This window comes from Polyergus mexicanus, unplaced genomic scaffold, assembly GCF_030449975.1.
Source record: "Polyergus mexicanus isolate NDT 795.1 unplaced genomic scaffold, iyPolMexi1.0 SCAF_12, whole genome shotgun sequence".
NCBI classification, from domain to species: Eukaryota; Metazoa; Arthropoda; class Insecta; order Hymenoptera; family Formicidae; genus Polyergus; species Polyergus mexicanus.
In genome coordinates, this window is record NW_027223332.1 from 848,534 (window position 1) to 859,160 (window position 10,627).

General features: G+C 36.9%; 1 protein-coding gene across 3 annotated transcripts in view; it reads left to right on the forward strand.

Annotated features, from left to right (window-relative positions):
• Positions 1-9,179, forward strand: part of Asap (ArfGAP domain of ASAP) — a 40,136-nt gene extending 30,957 nt beyond the window's left edge. The window contains exons 4-17 of one of the 3 annotated variants that reach the window (XM_070305392.1): positions 558-812; positions 1,031-1,116; positions 1,316-1,472; positions 1,831-2,095; positions 2,191-2,418; positions 2,855-3,077; positions 3,193-3,373; positions 3,595-3,870; positions 4,049-4,168; positions 4,272-4,482; positions 4,837-4,971; positions 5,213-5,376; positions 6,798-6,866; positions 8,141-9,179. In XM_070305392.1, coding sequence (XP_070161493.1) covers positions 558-812; positions 1,031-1,116; positions 1,316-1,472; positions 1,831-2,095; positions 2,191-2,418; positions 2,855-3,077; positions 3,193-3,373; positions 3,595-3,870; positions 4,049-4,168; positions 4,272-4,482; positions 4,837-4,971; positions 5,213-5,376; positions 6,798-6,866; positions 8,141-8,356 — 2,586 coding nt within the window. In that variant the 3' untranslated portion in view covers positions 8,357-9,179. Of the gene's footprint in view, positions 1-557; positions 813-1,030; positions 1,117-1,315; positions 1,473-1,830; positions 2,096-2,190; positions 2,419-2,854; positions 3,078-3,192; positions 3,374-3,594; positions 3,871-4,048; positions 4,169-4,271; positions 4,483-4,836; positions 5,128-5,212; positions 5,377-6,797; positions 6,867-8,140 lie in introns of all 3 variants that reach the window. The other 2 variants (XM_070305389.1, XM_070305391.1) reach the window with 2 other exon arrangements.
• The last annotated feature ends 1,448 nt before the right edge of the window (positions 9,180-10,627 follow it).

A 10,627-nucleotide genomic window follows, 5' to 3' on the forward strand; every position in this document is an offset into this window, starting at 1 on the left:
CCGATGCGATACCGGTTCTTTTTATCGAGATGTTAATCGCGTTATTGGATCATATCATATAATAATTCATATGTGAAATGATCATACATGAAATAAATACATGAAATGAATGATGATTCCTATGAATGCTACAACACAGTATAAAACTTGCATATATATTTTATTTTTAATTATAAATTTAAATTTATATTATACATATTTATATATAATTTGTAAAAATAAAATATATTCACGAGTTTTATACTGCCCTCTCTTCAAACTATTTAAAAATATTTAATACTGTAAGAACATTTTAATTAATAAATACATTAATAATCAGATTAATAAAAAAATTTATATTTAATAGGGAGATATCCTTTCTCTCTCTCTCTCTCTCTCTCTCTCTCTCTCTCTTTCTCTCTCTCTGTTTCGCTCTTAGGTTTTTATGACTAGATTTTTCTGTGTCTCTTAGATCTCTATGTCAATCATGGTATTTTATTTAATTAATAAAGAATAAAATCTATACCGTGTATGTTCATGGTGTAAATATTCATCAACCATCGATCCTATGATTTCAGATGCAAAATATCAACAACATCGTCATGTTTCCGCTGGATTCGGTGCTGAAAGGTGACTTAAGGGGCGTGAAGGGAGACCTGAAGAGGCCTTTTGAGAAGGCTTGGAAGGACTATGAGGCCAAGTACGCGAAAATCGAGAAGGAGAAGAAGCAGCACGCGAAAGAGGCCGGTCTGATTCGTACGGAGGTCACACCCGCCGAGATCGCCGACGAGATGGAGAAGGAGAGACGATTGTTTCAGTTGCAAATGTGCGAGGTAAATGATGCCGACAAAGATCCGAATATAAAGTATAAACGATCGCACCCCACCGATACGTATACATGTATTGGGTTGAACGGAAAGTTCGTGCCGTTTTTCACTAAGAGATGAAGACTTGCTTTTACGACACGCTCGATAAAAGTGTATTCGAGGAAGGCACGAGCGAGGATAGAATCGCTGAACTATGTCGATCATTGCTTTCTGTTTGCTTGCAGTATTTGATCAAAGTGAATGAGATCAAAACGAAGAAGGGCATCGAGCTGTTGCAGCATCTAGTCGAATATTATCACGCGCAAACAAAGTGAGTGTAACGCAGTTAATCTTCTTATCGGATGTATTAATCATATCGCGATTTCATTGTAACATTGAATTGATTCCGAATTATTATCAGAAGAAACATTCATCTTTCACGAAATCTTAATTTTTAATGTATAACATTTTGAAGAATGATCGGAGCGGCCAATTCAGTTTTCCGACGAGATTTATGTTCGGGATTTTAGTTACTTTCAGGATGGTTTGAAGACCATTGAACACTTCGGCTCGTACGTAGCCGACCTCAGCGTGAAGCTGCAAAAAATCAGGCAGACGCAGGATGAAGAAAGGAGACGACTAACGGAACTCAGGAGTCTTCTTAGGAGTTCTGGATGTGACAAGGAGGTAACATCGGCGAGAGCCAAGTCTCTTCCTAACATCAATTCGTCACGGAAAGCGCGCGATTGTAATAGATTTAATAGCTTTTAATTGGTACCGTTATTTCTTCACTTTCATTTCATCGACATAGTACACGATAACGTTCCTCTTCAGGCATCATCTTATTCATCGGGTGTTTTAACCTATTTAATATAAAACTAAATATTAAAACTTTGTTAATATTTTTTACTAAGAGATTTTATCATCTCTTATATATATTTTAAAATTTTATGACTTATTTATTTATTTCACATGTCAAATCACTGTCAGGTTGTACGTCATACGTAGATCATTATATAGGCAACGTTTACGATGCATTTCACAGTTGAATGCGAACGCGAACGCTGGTTATTCGCTGCATCAGCTGCAGGGTGACAAGCAACACGGCGTCACGCGTTCCGGCCACCTGCTGAAGAAGAGCGAAGGCAAGATGAGGCGAGTCTGGCAAAAGAGACGATGTGCCGTGCAAGCGGAGGGCTACCTCGATATCTGCCACGCGGACGAGAACAAACCGCCCACCCGGGTGAATCTATTGACCTGCCAGATCAAATTGGTGCCGGACGACAAACGAGGCTTTGATCTCATCAGTTGTAAGTGTTACGCTTGATGCCCGAGTAACTCCGTTCTCGTCGTTTCCTCACAATGCGACGAACGCCGCGTAATATTGTTATTGTCTCGGTTCCAGACAATAGGACGTATCACTTTCAAGCGGAGGACGAGGCGGACCAGCGCGCATGGATGTCGGTCCTAGTGAATTGCAAGGAGCGTGCTCTGCTGCGGGCGTTCGACGCGAGCGGCAAGGCGGAGGCCGGCAGTGGCAATCCTAGCCTCGTAGAGCTGCAGCAGGCCGTCATACGATGTGTTATGCGATTACCCGGAAACGATCAATGCTGTGATTGCTCCTCGCAGAACGGTAACTTTGAATGTCGTAGATCGTTAGCGGCTGACCTTTCTCTAACGCGTGCCAAGTCCATTCCGTTATACTTGGCGCGTATCTAAAGCGTCTCTTTTCATCAAATTGACGTATTAGGAAACTGGGAACTAATTTATAATTATTTCTCCGATAAAATCGTTCTTCTACGATGAATGGAATCTTTTATTAAAATTATTAAGTAGTTGTCTTTAATTTCAAAGTAAATGTATATCTCCATCTTAGGATTATACTCATATAGAATTAAGGCTTTTGCATCGCCGAAAGAACGTTTCTGTCATCGGATGGCATGAATGTTCTCTGGTTCGCTGGCCGCAGGGGCATTGTCATGGATGTTCCCGTATAACAAAGCAGCAACTTTGCTAGCGCTCCAGTTCTCGCACGTTTTGTTGTTGAATGACAATTGTCTCCTTTTCAGACGCCACGTGGCTGTCGACGAACTTCGGCATAATAGTGTGCATAGAGTGCAGCGGCATCCACCGAGACTTGGGCGTGCACATATCGCGAATACAATCCTTGACGTTGGATAACGTCGGCACCGCTCAACTATTGCTCGCTCGGCACATGACCAATCAGGCATTCAACGAGGTGATGGAGGCGACTTTACGTCACAATCTCAAGCCGTCGCCGACATCGTCGATGTGAGCAAACTTACAATGTTTTAACGACGCGTAATCGTATCAATTAGTCGTACTCAACGTTTTTCACGTTATCGCTTTACTTGGTATTTTCATATTTACTTTTTTGCTGCTTTAGGGAAGAGCGGTACGAGTTTATACGCGCCAAATACGTGGATAAGAGATACGTGATGAGCACATGCGCGGATGAGCGCGATCTACTTTCCGATTTGGAGCATGCTGTTAATAACCGTGACTTACAACAACTTCTGCAAGTCTACGCCGAAAACGTGGATCTGGCTGCACCGTTGCCAACATCGGTGAGGGCATTATCGAAATTTTTATAGAGCTATATTGGAGGAAATGATTAAGAGAAATGCTTTTTTCACAGTTTCAGAAATAAATAATATAAAATGTATTCTAATCTCAATAATTTCTTTTTAGATTTAGAAAATAATCTATCTGATCATATAAAAAGAAAAAATTGAAATTATCTTGTTTTACGCGAAATTCTATAAAGATCTATATTTATTTCGATTAGGACGTAGGTGAAACGGCGTTACACTTGGCCATTCTGCGCGAGATGGGCAGCAGTCTGCACATCGTGGACTTTTTAGTGCAAAACATGCCTAGCGGTGGCATCGATAGGGCAACTATCGAAGGCGAAACGGCATTGCATCTTTCCGCGCGACACGACAGAGCGGAAGCAATGAAACTGCTTTTGCGAGCTGGCGCGGATCCATCGCATCGGAATAAACAGGACAAGACTCCGCTGGACATTGCGCAGGAAATGGGACATCATACCTGCAAAGAATTGGTAAATTAGCGAAATAAATACTTTTCAGTTTACTTTTACTTAACTTTATATATATTTAAACTTTATATGTAGTTCTTTCAAATTTGATGTAAATTTCATTAATCATAATACGCTTTAAACAATTGCTGATGATTCCTTCGAAGAATCGAAAAATAAGAAATCAACGAATTACTTTCAGCTCAGTCACGCTCTCCAGAGGCAAAAGACATTATTTGACAACGTAAATATTGATTGGAATCTTTCTCACGATGAGGGTTCCACGGACTTTTCCGATGACGAAACGATAATAGAGGACAGGGTGAGTGCATCAACCTAAAACAGAATAAATCGGCATACATTCTACGATTCGTATTTATCTGACTATATATATTAATATACAATTGCAAATGTTCCTCTTGCAGAACGGATGCTTAACGCCTGAAAAGAAATCACGTAGCAGACCACCATCATACGCCGGAGGCGGTGGTACTGGATCGGGTGATTCCCCGGTAACATTGCGCAGTCGGAGCAGCACCTGCGATAGTTTACAAAGCGGATCCTCTCCGAGTGCCTCGACAAATCGTCAACAAATGCCTCCGCCGCCGCCGCCACAAGCAAGGAAGCCTGTTGCTGGTAAGCTAGATGTATTTTTAAGCTTAATATTTCATATGTTGCATAAGAAACCTGTGTCGAACGCACTATAATTTAAAATAATTACCAAATAAGACTGCCATTGCATTCAGCAAAGATAATAATCGACCATGCTCACTTACAATTGAATATTGTTTCCACTTATATTTAAATGCACATTTTTCGGCACATTGAATATGTGTATATATCGTTCATTATTGTATTAGTATTTTGTATTAACAAAAAACTAGGAGAACATTATTTTCTTTGCTGAACGCGCTTATAATAATTATATAATCAATTTTACATTTCCTTGTATATTTCTAATATTTTGATTATACTAATATTTTCGCGCAGTTCCCACCCCCATGGCGCCAGACATTTCACTGAACATCCATGGCTCGCTGAAGAAACGGGTAGCGCCACCACCGCCGCCATCCACTGGAAATGCCGCTACCGCGAGTGGCGTTGTACTACCGTCATCGCACTATGGTACGCTACCTACATTGGCTACGTCGACGCACAGTCGTACGACCAGCGAGCCGATTTTAGCCGGCCACACTTTACACACTCTACCGCATACGTTGAACACACTAAATAGCCAACATCATAAGAGATCACCGAGTGGCGATTCGTCGACCGGACACGGTACATTCGATAGATAAATCTCGCAGGCGAAACTTGCCGATATTCTAATTACTATATCAATATGTATCTCTCTGTTTGCCAATAGGTATGGATAAGATAAACAGCTCGACGCTGCAGAGACCGCGAAATCCACCGCCTCCGGCGCCGTCCGGCGTCACGTCCAGACTCAGCAACGGACGAAGCAGTGAGTCCCTGAGCTCCATGTGCTCGGATCACGGTCTGGGCAATCCCATTCCGCCACCGCGAAAGGTAAATCGTACTTAAATTGTCTCAATAGAAGTTTCGCGATTTTGAAGAAATTGGGAAAAATATTATTTTTTATGTACAGGATAAGTACTTTTTTTCTTGCTAAACATAAGATCGCGGTTCTTTTCTGAATTCGTGATACGTGTATCTTAGTTAATTGACGATTCGAAAACTAATGAAATATTGAATAGAAATTTATTTAGGATTTTAACAAGATTTATCTACATTGTCCTAGAGGAGATTCGAATGAAGCGAGTGCTTTGTATATTGATCTCCGACTGCAGCTGTAAATATATGTAGCTGCGTCAACAAATGGACAAGAAATGCCATTAATAATTCAATATATCTCGATGAAAAAGTTACGAGTTTCCTTACCGAGTAAATTCAAACAAACGCAAGATATTGGTGGAATACCATCTTGTAAAAAGATATAATCTTAAATATAATATAACATCTATATAATGTAACATCTTGACCAAAATTCTCGAAAACATAGGATTTTGTTATACAAGATTCATAAAAATATTTTTAATATGTAAAGTTCTCGTTCTCGTACGCGATTTATTTTCCGATGAAGCTGCCATAATGAAGTGGCATAATTACATGTTAAAATTGATATTACATCTATATATTTCCTAACAAGTGTTTGATATCAACATTATACAACTTTCGCACTGTCTCACCTTACCTGTTCGCACACATACCGGATGGTTGCCGTTTAATCGAAATTTATACTAATGCAGTAGAGAGGAAGGTATAACTAACCAGGTTGTTTTCCACTGTAGTTTAGTTTTCACTCGTGCAGACTTGAGTAGTATTTCGCATATAGTAGTACTAACCATACGTCACGCACATCGATCCTTATTCGTACCTATTGTTCATATTTACAATACCATATACATTTCGTAACATAATTGACATTTGTTTATATTAATTGTGAACATGTAATAATTGAAAGACTTATTTAACGTGTAATAACTAGAAGAATTATCATTTTATTATTCCAATCATTACACTCATTATCATTTCATATCAAATCATATATAAATAATCACTGCTAATTCGTTAATATTTTATAAACATTGCGAAAAATAACGTCCCAAAGATAAAGTACTAATATCTTTAACGATGGATTAATTTTTATGACAAGTGTTACGTATCAAAATCAAGTTCGAGTTTTAAAAGCATTTCGTGAAATATATTTCTCGAGATAAAATCAATTGATAAAGCAATAAGCAAAGAAGAATTTGCAGAATATTGAGCAATTTATTGCGAATTAAATAATTTGCTGCGATATAATTCGAATTGAATATATGGTCAAATGTAAAATATCTATCTATCTATCTACGGTGTGTGGATATCAGAATGCATGAATTTCAAGATCAGTGTGCTTTATGGTTTGTCATTAACCATTGTTGGTACAGCGAAGGGACCGGTCCAGGCTAGAGAGCTACGCCGAAGAGTCTTCATCTTTGCTCCTAAATCTGAATCTGGTAAACATCAGTCATCCCACATTATCCAGCATGTTACACTTGAAAAATTATCTGTTTCTAGAAACGTTATCTCTAAACAAAAAATGCAATCATATCACACGTCGCGATATAATTAATGATAAAATCTGAATGATAACAGGGATTTATACTCTATCTATCAACGATACTTTCAAGTGTAGCACTGTTTTGCATGATCAGTCGTTCGTATCATCATTTGTATAATATCGAGACTTCGGATGTGATATTTCCATGTTATAATTGTTTCGACCTTGCTGTCAGTTGGAGCATACAGATTTTTCTTATCGGTTAAGATACCACTCGATTATAACACAATGATATGAATCTCTCTTTCGCAAGAACTATAAATAATTCTGTGTGTATATTGGTCTTCTGACCGTTGACAACGTGAAATGCGTTGCATTGTGTACGAACTAACATCTACATTTTTCTGGATCGATCGTTAACCCTATCCAATTCGTTAATATCTACGTGTGACTTTTTTAATACAACTTATATTCTTTTTATGACTTGTGTAGCTAAAAACTACACTTTATATATCTAGGAAATCATTAAATATAAAATATAACTGTAAATACTGATTCGCATGGATTTCCCCGAATGGATTTATGTTTGGCAATACTTGAATGCATCTGTTATATTTCTTCCGACTCGTGATATATCCCCTTTAAAACTCTATTACTCTAATAAGCTACTCGAATATTAAACATCGTATAACTAGCATGATCTCGATGTTTCATATTGGAAATTCTAGAGTTTTTATATACATACATAAAACCACTATATATATTGTATTAAAAATATCCGAAATGCATATCAAAATTATTAAAAATTTTTTATATTTAAATTAAAGAATAAAATTTGTATATTTATACAATTACTTGTTACAGTCTGCTACATAATATAAATTAATTTCGCGCGACTAATCTATTACTTCTTTTAATTCTAGAAAAAAAGGTAAATAATTAGAGGTAATTTTGATAAATAAATAAAATAATGATGAATAAAATTTATTAATAAATTAATGAATTAACCGATGCCGATGAAAGTAACTTTACGACGTTTTGTGAAGTTACAATAACTTTCCTAGAATTTCCAATGTTTTTTGAAGAACAAATATTCTTGCGGGCTTATCGTCCCATGACAAAGATACAAGCAACAAAAGTGCTTGCTTCTGCGAGATAACTGAAACGCGCACGTTTATTACGATACTTACCCGATTCTCATTCTACGAATGGCTTTTTCATCCCACATAGCCAACGTCGTCGACCTTGACGGGTCTTCGACGCTGTCGGGCCCTGTACGACTGCGTGGCCGACAACGAGGACGAGTTATCATTTCGCGAGGGCGAGGTCATCATCGTGACGAACGAGCAGACCGACGATGACAATTGGATGGAGGGTGCGCTAGAACGAGCGCCAGAACGACGGGGCATGTTTCCGATCAGCTTCGTACACATGCTGCAGGATTAACATTCGGTAAGCCTCAACTCGTTAACGAGCGTCACGAGCACTGCCAGTTCGATGAGTGTCGCCAGTCTTGGCCGAAGAAGCTGGCTAAGGAAGCCGAGGGAATGAACCAACATGACGCGCATTCAAGCTATCTTCCGTTGTCTCTTCAGAGCTGGACGACTATCATAAGCGTTCAATGAAACGAACGTTAGAGACGTTAACGAGCGCCGTTACTAAGTAAAGAGTTTAGTTTCTGCAGTTGACTCTCTTATTCCCGTTGAGTCTGGTAAAAAAACTGGTATTCTTAAACAGAAAAAGTGCATCAGTTGCGAGTAAAAAAGGGTGGAATTTTACACTCGATAATAAATACTTAAGAAAATTGAACAAAATAGTGATATAAATATATATTTTTTTTTTTGTTTTTAAATACACGAAACAAGTTTATGATTCTAGTTAATTCTTATTTTTTATTGCTCTATAAAGAGAAAGTGATTCAATAGCATAAAAAAATAATAAAATTGTATGTTATTTTAAAATGCATTTATAATTAAAAAGCAAAATTAATATACATTAAAATTCTATTTTTACTAATTAATTAATATTACTGTTAATATATATTTGGCATAATTATTTGCTAATTCAAGTTTCATTATCCAGAAAGATTACATACCTTATTGACGATTTCTTGAACTCTAAAGAGTTCTAAGATTTTTCTTTACTATGGCATAAAGTTATTTCTGTTCATACAACGGTACTTCTCAGCTTACAGTACTTTACAAACGATTTTTTCAAATCGATCAAATATTTTATAGTAAATCAATTTTTATTTTTGTCATGTATCATACATGATCAACATAAACTAAGTCAAGCTAATAGACACCTCGAAGATTTTACATTGACAATGAGCCACGATCAATACGTACATCGTGAATTGCACTATGTGACTGCAAAAAAAAAAAAAAAATAATGTATCGGCTATTAGTGTCTTACGCTGGATGACAATCATATGGAGATCTTTGAAGGCACGTGAATATTATAGTCGATAATGGATACTCGGGAATATCGTCTTGTCATCCAGACAGATATTATTACGCAGCGAGGTTTATCTTTCCTCGAGGTGTAATTTCTTCTCTCGTTCTCTTTAAAACATAAGATTAAAAAAAAAAGCTAATTGTACAAACGCCGTAATGTCGACATTCGCTGGTTTCCGCTGTTTGTCGAAGAATGTTGTATCTGAAGAGTTTATATGTAATCGTCTATTCATATTATATATACTTTTACGATATCCAAGATATAATCTATAGTTAGAAATCCGGCTAACAAAGTATGATGTTGAAGATGATACAAGGACATGTCGCGCATTGCAGCGGCCGATGTTGAAATCAAGAAATTAAAGATTGTTCTTGATCGTAAAATTGCGCGACGCTAATGTGATATATAATATTTCAGAGAATTGTTAACACATGCATTGAAACGAATAAATCGCGCGTCGAATGAGACATTTTCCATAAATAAAATAATATAGATTTTGTTCAATTCATTCAACGTATGTACAAGACGCTTCTAAAAAAAAGAGAGAAAGAGCACAAACAAGCATCTATCGATAGAGAAAAACTTTAATAATAAATATATAACAATAAATAATTATATGTAGAAAACACTCTCTCTTTAAAAAAAAAATATATAAAAACTCGAATCTGCAGATTAGAGAATTGAGCTTTCATCCCAATGTCTGAAAAATCCTGTATAATACACTCTCGAGATACTGATTACGCTGAAGAGGAAAAGAGATATGCACAATTCATATGGTTTCGGTGTCTCAAACGCTTCGTGCGTTCTATTGATCCGGCGAACACTTCTTTTTTTTCATACTGCCAATAATGGATCGATTTAACGTAAGAATAAATAAAACTCTCGTGATATAGAATATCGTATTTATACTCTCTACATTTAGCGCTAAATACTGATTCTTCAAGTCTGAGATGGCAATCAAATGTATAATCTTCATACGAGAGAAATAAATCTCAGAAAAACGATCAGATCTGGCGTTAAATGTAAGATACAAATATGAAATCGTAGTCTTTATAATAGCAAAGCGATTAAAATTAGCGTAAAAAAAAAAAGATAAGATAAGGGGGCGAAATTTACGATCGTCGAGCACGAGATGTTATACACCGAGATTGCATGAGACATAGTATTATTAGCGTACTCGATTTAAATGTCGTTATGAACGAGTGTATATTTTTTTCTGTAATGCCATACTACATGTTAGTCGATCATCAAATAGAATAA